General features: G+C 43.4%; 2 protein-coding genes across 2 annotated transcripts in view; both read right to left on the bottom strand.

Moving 5' to 3' along the window:
* RAD51AP1 (RAD51 associated protein 1) overlaps window positions 1-17,948 on the bottom strand; it is a 193,932-nt gene that overhangs the window by 59,919 nt on the left and 116,065 nt on the right. The gene's annotated exons all lie outside the window — the stretch shown is intronic.
* On the bottom strand, window positions 5,523-13,690 carry TIGAR (TP53 induced glycolysis regulatory phosphatase). Its single transcript, XM_079304262.1, has 6 exons — window positions 13,331-13,690; window positions 12,045-12,082; window positions 10,121-10,242; window positions 8,499-8,576; window positions 7,489-7,599; window positions 5,523-6,982 (listed from the first exon to the last, which is right to left on the bottom strand). The coding sequence occupies exons 1-6, from the start codon at window positions 13,360-13,362 to the stop codon at window positions 6,524-6,526; spliced, it is 840 nt and encodes a 279-aa protein (XP_079160388.1). The 5' UTR covers window positions 13,363-13,690; the 3' UTR covers window positions 5,523-6,523.

Here is a 17,948-nt window from a genome sequence, read left to right as displayed (position 1 = left end):
GGCTCTGAGCAGCCTGGTCTGGTGTAGGATGTCCCATTGGAGTTAATGAGCCTTAAGGTCTCTTCCAACCCATTCTGTGATTCGTCATTTTTAGCTTTTAAGTTGGAGCTTCATTCTCTCTTCACCCATATGGGTCAAAAAAAGGCCAACTCTGCTATCATAGGAACAGCAGACATGGAAAACTGGAGGACCTGACAGGACAACAGGATGGCAATAAAGGGTCCTGTGGAAAAGGAGCAATCCAAGCTGAGGTTTTGAAAAAAAGAGGACATTCTCACTGCCTCTCAAGTGATTCTCTATCACAGTTCTCCATTTACTAAATTCTAGCATCCCAATATAGAAATAAAGTTTATTAGTTTTGCATATTTCCAACTCAGAGAGAAATACCAGGATTAATAATAACCAATAGTGTATTAAACAGGATGGTTTGTTTTGCATAATACTGAACTCTACAGGGGAAAATAATAAAAAAAAAAGCTTTATAAGGATCAAATAATTAACATTTAGACTAAAAGGAAGACTCATCTAATGAGTGAAAATAAGGTTTGTATTTAGAAATGGAATATCCAATTAGCATCCATGTTGGTATGTAGTTCTGAGCAGGTATCAGATACTTTGTACTTGTAGGAGTAAAATTACTTTTAATCAGGAGATCTCTAAGGGTGACAAAACCTTTTCCCTAGATTGGTTTATGCTTTGGGGAAGTTGACTTTGAAAAAGCTATTCTTGATGAACTTTGAAGAAATCACATGCAAGACACTGATGAGCAGCACAAAATCCACTCTGGCAGAGATTTGAGGTTTCTATTTTGCAGGGGTTTTCTTGCATGTCAAAACACAAATTCTTATGCTCTGTTTATTTAGAGTATTTATCAGCCTGACAACAATTTGAAGTGGTACACTGCTCTGCAGTGTTCTCACAGCAACATACAAAAAACATTAGGTTGGATGCTGTTCTTTTTCCCTTTCTCAGGAAGAAGTTCACTGAAGCCACTGGAGTAACATCAGTGTAACAAAATCAAAGTAAGAAGCCCCTGTGCTTCTTGCTTTCATTTAATTTTTTTCTGGATTTAGCACAGCAGCAGGATTGCTGATAGCTTTTTAAAAAATCTTTTTTCCCTCCCATATTTGTATATACACAAAATCTCTTTATCTACCACATCCAACTCATTATGTTGGAAATGTCATAGGTCCTGATTGTGCTCTTAGAATAGTTTTTCTACATAGAGACATTCCTAAAAATAAATAGGAGCACAGGACACGCCAAATTATCAGGATTATTTCAAGAGCCCCATCCCTTGGAATTTCTTTTTCTAAAGTTATTGTGGTTTTTGATTAATTTCTGAAGGAAAAGAATGATTCAAAGGAACTAAGGGAATTGCAGGCAGGCTGACAGCTGTGCTTTTTATTGCTTATTCAAAATACAGCAAGACTTTTTAACTTGCTGTCTATACAGTGGAGAGGTGTGATTTTATTTATGTTCTAGTTTTATATCTTTACTTGATTCCTATACCATTACTCTTGGCTTTTGTTCCTTGAGAGCTGTGGACTTCAAATACACCAGCAAAGTTTACATTTTGCATTAACTGTAAGAAACTCAACAGAGCTCCTCACTAGGACTCTGAGGCACACAACAACTCTGCCCCACAACAACTGGAACTATTAAAAGCTCTGTCCACATTCAATTATGATGGGAAATAGTGGTGGGGTTAATCTATATTCTCTATATTCCTACACTAGAAAACAGTAAGAAGGGCTCCTCACTCTATCAGAAGCCATGAGATAAGTAAGCTAAGACTCAATACCCAGTGGATTTTCCATCAAAAACAGTATTTTTAACTATAGGCAACTGTGTATCAAAACTTAAAAGAATTTATTCTTCAATGGAGATGCTAGCAATCACCAGCTAGTAAGAAAGCATTACTTATTTATGTCACAGTATTTATTTATTTATTTGAGTGGGTCTTAAACCCCACAGAATATTTATAAGTATTTATAATAATGTATTGTAGAGACCATTTCCTTTTATAAAAGCACCAATAAACTTTTCCATTCTCTCCAAATGGTGGATTCTGCCTTGTCTGTTCAAGTTCCCCCTTCCAGAAGTACTTGAGTGAACAAATAAATGGTAGCAGCAGTGTTTGAAAACATCTGCTGCTGTGCCCTGTGACTTCCAGCCTCACAGATTTCAGCTTCCTAGGTGTTTCGTGCATCCCAAATAGAAAAGTTCTGTGAAAGATGATGAGAAAAACAGTGTCTTAGTAGGTCTAGACAGACCATGAAGGGATTTTAACCTCTATTGGAAAATGTCTTTTACAAGCAATGGAAAACCACAGGTCTATCAGTTCAGTCCTGCTGGGAATTATTTGTGAACCTGGCTCAAAGACCTCAGGATAAAAGACTCTTGGTAAATTAAAAGCCTCTGCAGGGAGGGTCAGAGCAGGGCCCAGGCTCTGCTCTGGGGGCCCAGCAATGGCACCAGAGGAACAGGCAGGGACTGAGCCCAGGGGTTCCAACTGGACAGGAGGCACAACTTCTGTCCTGTGAAGTGACTGAGCACTGAAGAGGTTATCTAGAGAGGCTGTAGGGTCTCCTCACAGGGGATATTCCAGACTCCTCTGGACACAATCCTGCACCCTGTGTTCTGAGATGGCCCTGCTGGAGCAGGGAGGTGGCACCACATGTGCCACTGTCAGGGTCTGGCCTGACCCATTCTGTGAAGACTCAAGCAGTTGTAAGATTGAAAGTTCATCATTTCCTCCTCTACATGCTATTCTGCCCCATATAGTTACTGATGATGCCTTCTCACTAATATTTCCACATTTCTGTATTTTTATTCAAGTCATTACAAAAAAAATGCCTTCCAAATGGACTTAAATAGAAGCTTTACTCCAGCCCAGTGCTTGACCTTGGACATTACTACTGCTATGCCCATTAATTCCTTGCATACCTTCTTCACCATCTTTTTTCTCCAAAGCAACATTTATCTTTTGCAGCTGAGCTGATTGTTTCCATTGTGGAATTAAGCATTCAATTAAAATTTAACTAGATTGTATTTCACCTTTCCCTTGCCTATACATTAGTTACTTCAAAGAACTACCCATTTATTCTACTGTGAGCTACTTATGGTAAAAACTCATTTAATTAGATTCCAGGTTTCATTTAACTCTCTTGTCTGTAATTACTTTCTCCTTCAGAATTTGTTGCATTAACCATTATTTAAATTACTTTGGAGAAGTAGAATTAAGTTGTGTGATTCCTGGGACTGCCCCATACAGGGCCAGGGACTGAACTCAATGATTCTTGTGGGTCCCTTCCAACTAAGAATATTCCACAACTCTAAAGCTAATTCTGTGATTCCTGCCCTTTTTTTCTACCTCAGTTTTTAAATTCAGTAAATTCACTATTCAATAGCCAGCTCTTCCAAAATACATTCAGGACTTGTTACAGTCAAGTCTGGTGCACCACCCTGCTGCTCCCACTCATCTATGGCTGGATGACACAACTGGGCATCAGAAGGAAAGATTATTACACTCAAACAAGTTCTGCCTGGACCTGAGGTGCAGTCCTTTGGTGACCATTAACTGCCTGCTCAAGATTCCTGGATTTTATCCCAGTATCCTCCTGTGCCTTACCCTCAGGAGCCCTGCTGCCACCCTCTGGCACTCAGGTAGGTAATCCACTGCCACATGGAGTCCCAGCACACCAAGAAACCCAGGGCTGTCTGTCACACAGGAGACCCTCCTGAATGGCACTGAAGCCACCACACACACATAGATCCCCCACAGTGGCTCTGCCATCCATAAGATACCAGAGAAGCAGCTCACAGATCCAAAAACCTGAGGCTCATGGCCAAAGCCCTCAAAAGCAGGACACATCTGGGAGAAATCTGACATATTTTAAGTCCAGGCATGTGGGCTGTAGATCTGAGGCAGCCAAAAGCTCAAATAGAGAATGCATCTGATTTAAATTCTGTTCTAAATTAAAGAAAAAAAGGGGGAAAACCTCTTCCTTTTGCAAAGGCAGGGCTATGTCTGGACAACAGTCTTCAACAGAGAAATTATCTTGGCTTTAGAGGAAGGAAACTGTGATACTACCAGAGCTCTCTGCCCGACAGTTGCTCGAGGAAAGGCAAACCCACGAGGAGATGATGTTGGTGGAACCAGAATCCATTGCCACCACTGACTAATCCTTCAAATACTTATGTTCTGTTGCTATTCTTAATAGACCCACCTATTGCTGCAGCTCTCCTTTCCCATGATCCCAATAAAGTGTACAAATGCACAAGAGTCACTTGACCAAGAAAATATTTAGTCTCAGTGTTGATGGAAAAAAAAGGAGGAGTACTATACACAGACCTAAAGAAAACAACTTCTAGAATGAGCTTCAAAAACTTCCAAAATTAGTGACTTTTTAATGCAGAGAGAAACTGATATCTGACAAAGGAGAAATAATAAGTGCAACTATTTTAGAGTAGGCTATAAGCCACCTAGGCTGGTGCCCTGTCTCCAGCAATGTCAAGAGTAGATACTGAGGGAAAAAGCACATGTGGGAAACTGCAGGACACTCTTGACTGCTTGTATTCCCTTGGCCACTGCAAGATGTGTTTGCAGCATTTTAGTGTGCTTTACAAAGTCTGAGTTGGGAGATTGTGATGCATTTTCACTGAAAAAATGTGACATCAAGATAGGAGCTGCTTAGAAACCTGAGCAGTTTCACCCTTTGGTATTTTTCTTTGTTAGGCACCATATCTGCTTGCCCTATGTGAGCACTTAATGATGTAGATCTTCTCCTAAGTTATGGCATCATCAACAAGAACAAAACATTAATTAACTGCTTGAGTGCAGGCAAGAAAGAAAAAGAAACCTTTTTAAGTGAGAAGCACCCAATCACTAGTGTGTTTTGAAATCTTTGAAATGACAGACTTAGGGAGAAAAACACATCATGTCTCCATTCACCCTCTTGCATTTTCAACTCCGTTAGTCTGGCTCCAAGAATTGATGGAATGCTGCCAAAATTCAGGATGTGGCAGTTCCAGGGAGTTTCACCAGTTTAAAGCACTGACAGGAGAATTCCCTGCTATGCCAGTGGCCTGCCTGAAATGAATTGGCTCTACCAGGGACAGGCAAAGCCAGAACAAACTCCTGCTCCATTCTCCCACCATTAACTCTGTCAGAATTCATGATTAAAGCTTTTCTATCTTCATTGGCTGTGATCAAGAATTTAGTATTGAGGAGCTTTCTAGGAAGGTGCATTTCATAAAGAGCTTGAGGAGTCCATGCAAAAGTCATATTCCCATTTTAGCTTCCTGTGAAGGCTTATTTCCTTCAGTATATTGAGAAGGAATTATTTTATGACTGAAAAAGAGCTATGGACACATTTAAACAACACCAGCCCTAAGTGTCTTTTTCACAGTAACACGCCAGGAAGGAAAAAAGGAAGTTATGTGATCTGAGCAAAGCTTCCCAGGGCAATATATTAAGGAAGATTTTTACCTCAAAAGAAATACAGATGAAATGGGAGTTCTATTCAGAAGCCTTTAATTTTTTATTTTTTAAACAGGTTTAAAATATGCAAATGAAGAAAAAAATATGTGAATCTTATAAATAACAAACCAGATAACCTCACACTGTAATGCCACAAACACCCCAGTGGGGAAAGAATGCAGTGTTAACACCAACAATCACCAAACAATCAAACTTGCCTCATTCTAGGCAAAAATATTCATACAATCAAGTCCATGACTGCAGCTGACAGAAGGATCCCAGTCAAGTACAACTCACCCGAGAGAGAAAGTTCCTTTTCCAGAAAAGAGACCATTACTTCATGCATACAAGGTTCCTTATCCTGCTCACAGCTAAAAATAAATATTCTGTGTTTGTGTACAGTGCTCTTCAACAGAGATCTCAACAACCTGAACAATTTCTTAGGAAATACTCCTGGTGAGGTAGGTTTATCAACATTCCCACTTTACAAATGGAAAGGAGACTTGCCCAGAGTCTCACAGATATTCAGTGTCAGAGCCACATCTCCTGGCTCTGCACCAAACCTTTCCCACTGGGCAATGCTCCTTCCTAGGTTCTACTACGCATTCAAAAATTTATTTTAAGACAACATGTATGTTTCATATTACAATATAGAATTTTGTAATAAAACAAGAACACAATATAGCTCACCTTTGAGGTACCACTCCTCTCCTCAACCCTTTCATTTGGAGTTAACCAAAATAATTATGGAGTAATGCAAAGGAGTTGTTTGAAATATGTGCTGTAGGAGCAGATATGCAAGTGACTGCAAGTATTATGTTTCTGATAACAGACAATATTTGTTTTATTTTGCTACTGCCAATTTATACTGGGCACTAGGACCATGCAAATTGTGGTATTTAATATGGCAAGCAGTTGCACGTCTTCCTTTTTGCAATTTAGGGTCAGCAATTCCAGTCAATCCCAGTAATTACTACAGATACTTTTCCCAAGCTTAGCAAAATTGTGAACTAATCCCACTTTGCCCCAGAGAGACTCTTAAAATACTTTTGAAGCTACACATTCAGCTCCCACATCCACTAAGTGTGAGTCTTGGTTGAGACAGACACATGTGATTTTGGGGTTTAACAAACTCCCGTTTTCAAGTTTTATAATGAAATGACTGACTCCAGTATTGGGACTGACAGAAGACAGCTGAGACTTGCTTAAATTTGCTGGTAAGGTACAGTGGAGATCTGAAACAAAATAGCCAATCCAGTTCCTCATGTAGGCTCCATGGCTCACCACCAAAATATTGGCATCTAATAGGGTGGAAGATCCGCTGCTCTCAGAGATGGGCTCTGCCTCACTGCAGTGGTTTGCCCAGGGGAAAAGAAACTGTTCTCCAGATGTTCCTGAGCTCCTGCCTGGGGCACCAGGCTTGTCGTGCCCCTTCTGCTCCAACTCAACAGCCAGCTGACACAGGAATTGAAAAAAATCCCTCGCACGCTCTCTCACCTGCAGGGAAAGGCCAGAAGGGAATGTTGTGAAGAACAAAGGGATTGTTGTGAAACAAGCACAGATTTGGCCTTTCAGAAACCTGACATGTAACCAATTCACTTAAAAGACAAAGATTTCTCACAGACAAGGCTCAGAAGCCAATGTAAGTTAATGTAGTGGTTTTGATTTTCCAATCTATACAAACTACCACAGTTACTGACTCCTGTGCAAACTCCTCTGCCCTCCAGAGAGCAATTGCTATCATCCTCCTGTGAGCCAGAGCTTCATGAGGAGTCAGTCTCAAAACCAATATTTTAGCTATAAAGAGATTCCCCACCTGGCAGCCACTCTTATCAGACCAAGCAGCATTTTTCAACTTAGAAAATATTTCTGGTTGGGCTGAGCTCTCAGTAGGAAGCTCCCAATACCTGCATTTGCACTGATAAAAAAAACCTAGAAAGCAGGGCACAAGTAAGTCTGTGTGTTGGTAAGTCAGTAAATAAATAAGTAAATAAATACCATACTTCATCCAGTGTTTCTCCTCCAGGAGGTGTGAATGAAGGACATTGCTCTCCAGCATCCTTTGCCATAGCCTTGAGGTCAGCCAAAGGCCTTCCTTCTGCAACACCATATTTCTGTAAGGGAAGCAGGGGGTTTGGCAGAATGTGTCAGGTCTCCTGTGCCCCTTCCAGAGGCTGCAAACAGCTCTTCACAGCTTTGGTTTCTTGGATTCCTTTTACAGTTTATCCCAATTTTGGGCAAGGAAATATCTTAATATACATATCCTTCTAAACAGCAGATATATATATATATATATGCTCAGTAGACAAATACACTAAGAGCAGCATCTCATTTACAGCATGAACTTTCAAAACATGACCTGCAGTGTGGTCTTTGCATGGAGATTCTTTTCTTCCACTGACACTCATCCCCAGTGTACAATCCAAGTGTCTTTGTGCCTGAAGTCACAGTGCAAGTGCTTCTGTACCTAGCCCTTCAAATGAGGCTAAACCCCATTTTCTTCTTGCTTGCAGAAAGGCTACAGGGAATTATTTCTCACATGAAAGAAACCACTATTTTCTCTAAAGATCTATGAAGTCTTCAGACTTAATTTCAGATTTTTTGAAAAAGACATTAAAAAAAGGAAACAAAACCACACAAGTACCTTCACAATTAAAAGTAAATAATAAGGCCTTGCCAATTTCAAGGGAAGAACTGAAATTGGAGTGAAAAAAAAGATTCAAACAGGAAATGCTACAATCATGTGCTGCCCTTTAAAGACTAAATCTTACCTTATTTAAATCATTAAAGCAGCCTAGTTGCAACATTGCTCACTTAATTTTGGCTCTGCTTCACCATTCTGCAAACAATTTATTGCCCCTGATGTGCATAGTTCAGTTTCCAGTGATTAAAAACATATCAAACAGCACTCTCCACTGCTAAATCTACCATTCAATAAGCCAAGATAGCCATCAGCAGGAAGTTACATTTTCAAATTGTTCAATATTTGATAACAAATTCTTTTGGCACTTACTCTCTCTCGCAGTCTTGCATCGTACTTGATTTCCAAATCTTTGCAAAACCTGTTTTTCCCTAGAATGCCAGCAGCAGTCTAGAAAGTGAATATACAGTCACATCAACTGGACAGAGCACAGAAACACCAACTTACACCACCACAGCCAAGGTGAATCCCATCAGCAGCATCTAACAACCCAAAACAAAAAATAGGAAGTTTTTCAGCTACCAGTCTGGCAGAATTGGATAGATGGCCCAGGCCAGGCCTTAAAAACAGGAAAGCTGCAATGTTCTGGCAGTTCCTTCCCAATTCAAAGTCCAGAACAGCCAAAAACACAGCACCTGTGAGAGGTGGGCAGCAGGGTTTACTGGGATAAGAGCCTCACCTTCTCTTGAGTAGAACACAGAGCAATCATGTTCACACAATCTTTTCATGTAGCACATGGGCCAGACTCACAGCTGTGTTCCCCAAAAGTGCTCAGTTAATCCAACTGAAAAAACATCGACACCTGTCTGGCTGCCACAGCCAATCCTTAGGGCTGGAAGGGACCTCTGGAGATCACCCTGCCCAGGCAGAGTCACCTGGAACAGGTGACAAAGGAGCATGTCCGTGGCTCAAAAAAGCACCCAAGTGTGAAGGCTGCATTGGCTTCACAGACAGTTTGGGCTGTGCAAACATCCACACCCAATCAACCTGACATTTAAATAGCTGATTTTGAAAATGATCCTTGGATTCTGGCACAAATAAACAGCCTTGTTGTACTACTGGCACATTTAACATACTGTTTAGGACAAATCTGGCCTTGGAACTTAAACCTTCTGTCAAAGAATAATGCAGAAATAAAGATAGCATTGAATCCACTTCCTTGTGTGCATGCACAGCACAGTTATTTGTATGATTATATGCAGGAATTTCCTCTTTTGCAACAGAACTTGTACATTCCTTCCATACTTGAGCTGTGAAGTGACAGTGTAGTAACAGGCCCTTCACAGAACTGCAGCTGCCAAGAAAGGGAGTTCCAAACACATGGAAACGAGCTTTACACATCTTTGAGAAAGCTTTCCCAACATGTGGATAGCTTGTCAAACACATGGCAAAACAATTCCTGTATGCAAAATAAAAATCCTGGTCTTTCACATTAGGAGAATGCAATACTCAGTGCTCCTCATGGAAAAGGCTGTCTCTAATATAAGAAAAAAAAAAAAAACAAATCAATTTCCATAAGGCAGACACACTGCACAGACACTCTAATGAAAGTTAGAAAGCACTCTTCATGTTTCAAAATATCATCACTGCCATTCACACACCAAGGAAGTGACTCAGGCAGCTATTGCTATCTTGAAGTCTGCATTACTCCTTCAGCAAGAACAACGCCCATATAAAATAATGGCAAATCATGGAATCTTAGACTAGTTTGGGTTGGAAGGGACCTTAGAGATAATCCAATTCCAACCTCCTGCCACATGCAGGAACAGCTTCCACTATCCCAGGTTGCTAAGAGACTCATCCAGATTGGCCTTGGACACTTCCAGGGATCCAGGGGCAGCTTTTAGCTCTGTCACTGCATTATTTTTGTGTCACCACAGCAAAATCTGGCAAATAAACACCAGAAGCCAGTTGTTGCCTCAAGAAGCACTTACCTGCTTTGCTCGAAGGAGGTCACTTGAAAAGACATGGGTAAACTTCACATTACTGAGAAATAAACCAGCAGCATCTGCTTGCCTGAAACCAGTTGCAGAGAGTGGCTCATCCACTCCTTGACCTACAAAAATAAAAGCCCCACAACATTAAGATATTCAAATTTTAGACCATTTAGCAGCTGACCAGGCATGTCAGATTTTCTTATGACTGGGCAATTTCCTTATTGCTTTCTCCATTAGTAAAGCAAATCATTAGGAAAAGTCACTGTTCCTCTAGTCTTCCCTAAACTCAGTCACACGAATTTAATGATAAAAAGGAGTGAAGTCTAGGAAGACAGAAGGATCATTATCAATGGCAATTACATCAATCTATAGCTTTGACAAATTTAAACATAGAACAGAGACCTACATTTAATAGACGTGACCATTTTTAAAGGGTCACTGGTCAGGTTCCTGCAAGAGGTATCTCACAGCTGAAACTTCATAAACAGATTTGTTAAATGCAAATAACAAAGAGGACAATGCCACTGAGAGAATGAGATGCAAACAATTTGCTGTGGTCTCTTCCTCTCCACTTCACACACTGACAGTAATGCTCATGCAAGCTGGAACAAACCCAGTTGGAAAGCAGCAGCCAGAAAGTCTGTGAGAATAACTGGTCACTGAGCTCTAGGACAGTGTTTGAGAAGCAGCACTTTGGAAATCCAACCTGAGTTGAACAGGTGTGCTCCTGCCACAGCTCAGAGTCCACAAGAGAATCCAGAACTGTGGTGGAGGGACAAACATGCAACAGATTGCTATACCCACCACTTTTACCTATTCTAGCTCTGCAGGAAGCCAGAGCAGAGAGAGTGAAATTCCCATCACATTCAGAAAAAAGAAAATAAATTATTTTCACTCAGAAAATACACAATCCAACAGCAAAAGACAGGACAGCAGAAGTCCAGAACATGAGTTTTGAGCACCTCATCTGCAATTCAGACATGTGAGACATCTGACCCCAGTGCACTGGTAAAGGCCTTACACATCTCAAAACAGAAGAGGCTGGCTCACAAACAGAAGCTTCCCCCCACACTGGAGAGGAACTCACTACACAGCATTTGACCCAAGGAGCTCAGAATTCAAAAGTCATCATCAATATTTCTAAGCAAGTAAAGTAGGGAAACATTCTTTACGCATTTTATTATGTGTACAAATCCATGTTGCCAGAACTGTAAATAGCAATGCACAAAGGGAGGGAAATCTGGAAGCACAATTCTCCTTCACAACATGAAGTATTGTAGAAAGCTCATTTACTCAATACAATCCCACCCTTGATTTTTCTACAGCAGACATCCAGGCAGCTCAGTGTGTTCAGTTCTGGGTGTACAAGCCAGCAGCCACTAAGGTGAAGTCAATTCCAAATGTGTCTAATCAAGACTGCCTTCCTAGAAAGAGCTGGGATTGAACAATTCAAGCTTTTAAACAACCTTTACTTTTCATTCTCCCTTGCCCTACTGCAGGTTTTTATTGCAAGTAACAGACACCCTTCTCAAAGTAACAGCCTCCTTCATGTCAGGATCTTTATCCATCTTCTGCAGCTCCTTTCCCCAAACTTCATATTACAGGGATTTAACACAGTGCTATGGAGTCCTTAGTTAAAGGTGCTGCTACCATTTTATTTGACTACATGCAACACTTTCTTCCCCATGTAGAAAAGGAAACTCTTCTAATACTCTTGTTAAAACACAAAACACATCAGCATCTGTTAACATTCTGTGGAGAGTGACTTGAAATCTTCTGTAATGTTATTAAAGCCATGTCCTGACTCACACAAAGCCTCTAAGGTTTACAGTGTTATTGCTTAATAACATGTGAGTAGTTGGTGACAGGATTTCACCACGACTCCCATCTCTAACCAGTCAACAGAATAACTCTTACTCACCTTGCAATATCTTGTCTTTGTTGTATCTTGTTTCTCCACTGAAAGAGATCGTAAACAACAAAAAAAATTGTCATCATTTTAGTGTATTTTCAAAAACACTGTTGTATTAAATACCAACAAGAGACAGCGGCACCTGAATGTAAAAAATGAGACAGTGCAGCACAAACTCCTTTCAAAATGATGCATGCAAAGATTTTATAACAATAAGAAACCATTTTCAATCATGCTGCCAGTTTTTTCATGAGACAAAGCCATCTCGAATGAAAGTAAGAGAACTGATTTCTAAAATTTATCATAAATGCAGCACAATTTATCTGTGACAGCTACACCTCCGGGTTGGAGAGAACACAGCTGCAGGAAGACTCTGGAGCCCTCTTTTGACAAGCACAAGTGTTGGCAGCTGATTCTCTGAACTTTACAGGGAACCAGTTCCAGAGATTATCAAAGGCAGCAGCAGCAGAGCTGCACACCGGGAAGAGAGGCTAGGAAGTCAGAGCAGAAGAAATCATAGACTCATGGAACAATCTGAGTTGGGAAAGACCTTAAAGATCATCTCATTCCAACCCCCTGCCACAAGCAGGGACATCTGACAGTATCCCAGGTTGCTCAGAGCCCCATTCAGCCTGGTCTTCAACACTTCCAGGGCTCTGGGCAACCTGTGCCAGGCCTCCCCACCCTCACAGGGAATATTTTTTTACCTGACAGCCAATCTAGACCTCCCCTGTCAGTGTGAAGCCATTCCCCCTTGTCCTGTCACCCCAGGCCCTTGCAAAGAGCCTCCCTCCATCTTTGAGGTCACCCCAAAGCCTTCCCCTCTCCAGGCTGAACAATCCCAGTTCCCTCAGCCTTTCCTCCCAGCAGAGCTGCTCCATCCCTCTGATCCCTTGGTGTCCCCTGGCTCCAGCAGCTCCCTGTCCTTCCTGTGCTGTCCCAGGCTGGGTGCAGCCCTGCAGGGGGGTCTCAGCAGAGCGGGGCAGAGGGGCAGAATCCCCACCTCGCCTGCTGCCCTGGGGCTTATAGTGAAGGACCAAAAAAAGCTCAGCTTTCCTACAAATTAAAGGGTTCTCTCCTGACATCTGCAGGAAGCTGAAGCAGCTACTTAGTCCAGTCAGCTACAGACCTCTGCCAATAGAGCGGGAGAAAAAGTCACCTCTGGAATTCCACCCGAGTCACCAACCACCAATTCTTTAACATTTCACGGGAGAAATGTTCACAGCTTCCCCCTCCCGCTGCCCGCGACCCAGGAGGGTGCCGTGCCGCGACGGGGATGCGCGGGCGGTACTCACTGCCGCACGACCGTCAGCCCGAACCGAACCATGGCGCCGGGCAGCTCAGGTGCGCGCAGGTGACCGCAGCCGTGTGTAGGTGTGTCCAGATGCGCGCAGGTGAGGGTGGATATGCCCAGATGCGCGCAGGTGAGCGCGCGCCCCACTGCCCGCACTGCGGCGCCGCGCGCCTCGCCGTGACGTCATGCCCCCGCCCGGCGTCCCGTTCTGGCGTCACCGGAGGCGGCTCCCGGCAGGAAAGGAGGATCTGGGAAGGGTTTATGGCTCCCTGATGGTACGGGACAGCTGGCCCTGCTCCCACGCCACAAGCGACAGGACGAGAGGGAACGGCCTCACGCGGGATACTTGGGTTGGACATGGGGAAGAAATTCCTCTCCCGAAGGCTTGTGCAGCGTTCAGGCGGAGTCACCGGCCCTGGTGGCATTTAATCGCCTGGGGACAGGGCTCATGGTGGGCGTGGGCAGTGTGAGGTTGATACCTGGAATTCTGCACCCTAATCGTTCCGCATTTTCAATGTACGATTGCATTCAGGAGGTTTTCACCTTAAAACTGGGTTTCGCGGCGTCTCACGACGCTGGCGTTAAGGAAACTTCCTGGGCTAAGCATCCCGGAGCCACTTTGACTGACACCCGCAGCCCCTTCCCAGCTATATCCCCCACACCCATAGTCGGGCCAGGTTTCCTTACTGGCTCAATTCCAGGTTTCCCTTGCCAGAGTCTCAGATGTCCATATCCCTGCACTGAGTGCGCTCCTCCACACCGGGACCTGCCAACAGACAGAGTTTGCCCCTTCGAAGGACACAGAATGTGTGATAGTGTGGTTACATCAGCTCAGTTAACACTGGTTGGCAGCAGTGCTTTGCTCAGGACACTGATATTTATATATAGATGGATAAAGGGCATTACTCACCAGTCAGTTAAGTCTGGGCAGCCAAATCACACCTCGGAGTAGCCATCAGCAAAAGTGAGCCAGTTCCAAGGAATAGTTTAAAGCAGGAGTTTCCAAGGCACAGCAGTGTGAGGTGTCAGCATCCACATCCAGCTGGGACCACACTGATCTTGTTCTGCAGACCCCACAGAGTCACAGGGTGTCCTGTCTTGGAAGAGACCTTAAAGATCATCCAGTTCATCTTCTGCTGTCCCAGGCTGCTCCAAGTCCTGTCCAGCCTGGGTTTGGACACTTCCAAGGATCCAGGGGCAGCCGCAGCTTCTCTGAGTAACCATTTTGCCTGCTGGTAATATGGACAAAGTAACACAAGAAGTGAGTGGAACACATCCTTTTCCCCTCAGAAAAACTGAAGTTTTATGGCTTACAGACAAAATATTAGTTGGTGTATTTCCTTCAGAATTTCCCAACCAGATCGAATAAATGCTACCTAAAAATCAGAGAAATTCTTCTGGGTTGCCCAGAGGTCTGATCTCAGTTTGAAACTGGCTTGCACTTTAACACCAAACACATTCTAAATGAAGACTGAAGTATAATTTGTTTCATTTGATGGCTATTTAAAGCAAATGCAAAATTGAACACTTAATGCATCTCATTTTATTTTATATCTCTATTTTATCTTCCTTTCACAGGATGGAGTAAACCTCAAAGTTCTGCAGTGCTTCTCCTCCACAGATTTCAGAACTGATGGATGTTTTCATGGGGTGACACAGTGACAGTCTCACCTGTAAACAAGCCAGTGCCAACTGAATCAGCTCTGACCTTTTTCTATTGTATCACCATTAAAAATGACACTAAAATGTTTTGCTGCCGTGATAAAACTCCTGCTGTGTCTCAGTTGCTTTAGAGGATCAAAACTCAAACATGAGCTGACATTGTTAACATCTCTCGTAAGCGCGTGTTTTCATACAGGTCCTTTTGGAAAGTGACAGCCCTTCAGGCAAAGTTCCAGAGGGACTTTAAAATCTCCCAGCTTGGCTTTGTGAGGAAACGGCTTGGAAAGCCTGTGCCTTCTGACTTAGAGCCTCGTGGCTTACCTACTAGATTAAGTTTCCCTTTTCATTTATCATTTGGGATCTGATCTTGCTCCTTGTGCTTACAAACACACTCAGCAGAAGCCTTGGCTGAATTTCTTCAGTTCTGTGCCATTGCACTTCTGTGCCTACGTAACGCTCCTCTGAGGGATGCGCTGGCCTGAAGGGAAGCACAACCCTGGCAAATCCCACACAGAGATTGTGCTGCCTCAAATTTCGTCTGCTGGAGAACACAGCTCTTAGAATTTCATTCATGGCAAAGCGACTTTCGGGAATGTTTTAAATTGTTTTTAAGCTGGTTCTGAGCGAGCCGTGGGAGCCCCGGGAATGCTCCTTTCCCAGCGCGGGGTTCCCGGGACTGATGGATGGGGCGCTCTGAGGGAGGGCGCGGTGCGCGGGCGCCCCCTGGCGGCCGTGCCCACAGGCAGCCCCCGCTTTCCCTGGATCACCGGCCCCATTCCCGCATCGCCCGCCCCGTCCCCGTCTGGCAGCATTATCCAAACCCTCTGGAGCTCTGGGGCTGGGACCTTTCCCTTCAGTGCCCAACACCCTCTGGGGAAGAGCCTTTCCCTGATATCCACCCTAACCCTGTCCTGACACAGCTGCAGCCATTCCCTAGGTCCTGTCCCTGTCACACAGGCCCTGCCCCTCCTCTTCCCCTCATGAGGAAGCTGCAGACTATGATGAGTTCTCCCCTCAGAGACAATGTGAGGAAGCTGGAAAAATTGAGATAAATTTTTGTTTGAAGCGTGCTGGATGACAATGCTGATTTCATCTGTTATATCCCACTTACAGCTTTGCTCAAGTTCTGAAAACCCTCATCAGAAAGGTCAATCTATGGCTCCTCATGGATGCTTGTGTGTCCTCTGTCAGATGAACCAGAGCTTTTGCTCTAAGAAGGCTTCCTGAGTAACCTGAGGAGCCAAACGCAGCCACTCTGCTGACCTTTCCCTCTCTCCTTCACTGCTCTGGCCTAATTCTTCTTGCAGTTTCTGCATGTTGCATTTTGCAAGAGCTCAAATAACAACTCAGTTTATTTATAAAGAAAACTCAATAGCAAGACCAAGCTAGCACCACATCATTTCCGCAGAAGGACAGGCATTTAAGGAGACAGACATTTTCCCTTTTATTGTTTTCTTCTTTGCATCAACTCTTTTAGCAGGTTGCAGCAAAACTCAGTGTTTTTTCTTACCTCAGTGTAAACACTTAAGCTTTACTCACCTTAATTTGCAATCCTAGCAGGTGTTGATTGAATGCCACTACTGCTGAGGGATGTCCTTCCTCACAGTGCCCCTGGAGCCCAGCAGGGCACCAACCTGATGTTCTCCCTGTAGCAGTAATTAATTATGTCACAGTAATTATGCTCAGATGGACTGGCATCACCACCAGTCCTTTATTAGGAAGCTTTTCATGCCTTCTTTCAGTGAACTACTTTCTGACAACTCTAACCCTTCACAGGCAGCTTCACACAGCACTGACCCCTTCTCTCCCCTCTGCATGACTGGCTAAACTCCAACCTGTCCCTTTTCCAGGCACCTAACCCTGTCTGTCCCTCACACAACATCTTCTTACCTTGTCTGTCTCTGACACTTACCTCCTCACAGCACAACCAGCAGACTCTGGACCCCCAGCCCAACTCCAACTGGGAGGGCCACCTAACCCACTCTTTTATAACACCCAAACTCATTGGGCAGTCACAGGTGTTTCTACTCCTCAGTAACTCCTTAGGAGTTTCCACTCCTCAATTTTTCCTATTTGTTTCTGTTTATTTTTGCCCCTCTGTTTCTTCATTTTAGCAACATTTGTTTTTCCCTTTTAAGTTTTTTTCCTTCTCCCTTTTCATTTTATCTTGAAGTTTGTATTTTGCGGATTTTTTCCCCCTTTTATTTTTCTTTTGGTTTGGCAGTGTAATTTGCTTTATGATGGTGTTTTCCCACTATGTCTGCCCAAATGCCCCTTCTTCATTCTTCAGGGTCTCTTAGCTCTCCCCAGGGATGAAAAAGGGCTGGAAATTCAGGAGAAGACTTGCTGGATGGCAGTGGAGGAGAGGTCAGGTCAAACACATCACACAGAAGCTTGGTCACTTCACAGCAGGCATCCACAAGCAGATGTGGGAGAGGGAGAGGTTGAGCATCCTGCCCTCCTGGCCACAGGCTGAGGAAGCAAACTCTGGACAATGGACTCATTTCTTCCCACTGGCCTCACCACAAATCCCATTCCTTTGACTCATGGTTTCCCCAGGTTTATAGAAAGAAAAACAATCTGATTTTTGCAGTAGCATTCCAGTGCAACAAATAACTCAGTGGAGATTTAAATCTTATTTCAATTTGTTGCAAAAATGTGCACTCCATGTGGCTTTTCACCAGCTCAATTTGATTCCCACAAAATATTTTGATCCTGCAATTTACCACTTTTTAGGACTTTGTCCTCCTTGAATCTCATGGGATTACATGCCAGAGTTTGCCTATCCAGTGGGAAGGCAACTACATTTTAGAGTGACTACAGCCTTTATTTTATATGCCTGCTAACACCATCTACCCAGATCAGAGGCTTTAGAATCACATCCCACCAAGGAAACACCACCGTGGAGTGAGTGATACAACCAAATTCACTAAAGGAATACAAGCAAGGCAAGTAAA

The sequence above is a fragment of the Erithacus rubecula genome (genome assembly GCF_903797595.1).
Source record: "Erithacus rubecula genome assembly, chromosome: 4".
NCBI lineage: Eukaryota > Metazoa > Chordata > Aves > Passeriformes > Muscicapidae > Erithacus > Erithacus rubecula.
This window is presented reverse-complemented; position numbering and strand designations above follow the sequence as displayed.

Excerpts from the sequence above, each read along its gene's own strand:
- TIGAR (XM_079304262.1), bottom strand. The coding sequence starts at position 13,362 with ATGGTTCGGTTCGGGCTGACGGTCGTGCGGCA. Across the intron at positions 8,577-10,120 it reads ACCTCCTTCGAGCAAAGCAG|ACTGCTGCTGGCATTCTAGG; the intron begins GTAAGTGCTTCT and ends TTCACTTTCTAG. Across the intron at positions 7,600-8,498 it reads ATGCAAGACTGCGAGAGAGA|AAATATGGTGTTGCAGAAGG; the intron begins GTAAGTGCCAAA and ends CTTCCCTTACAG.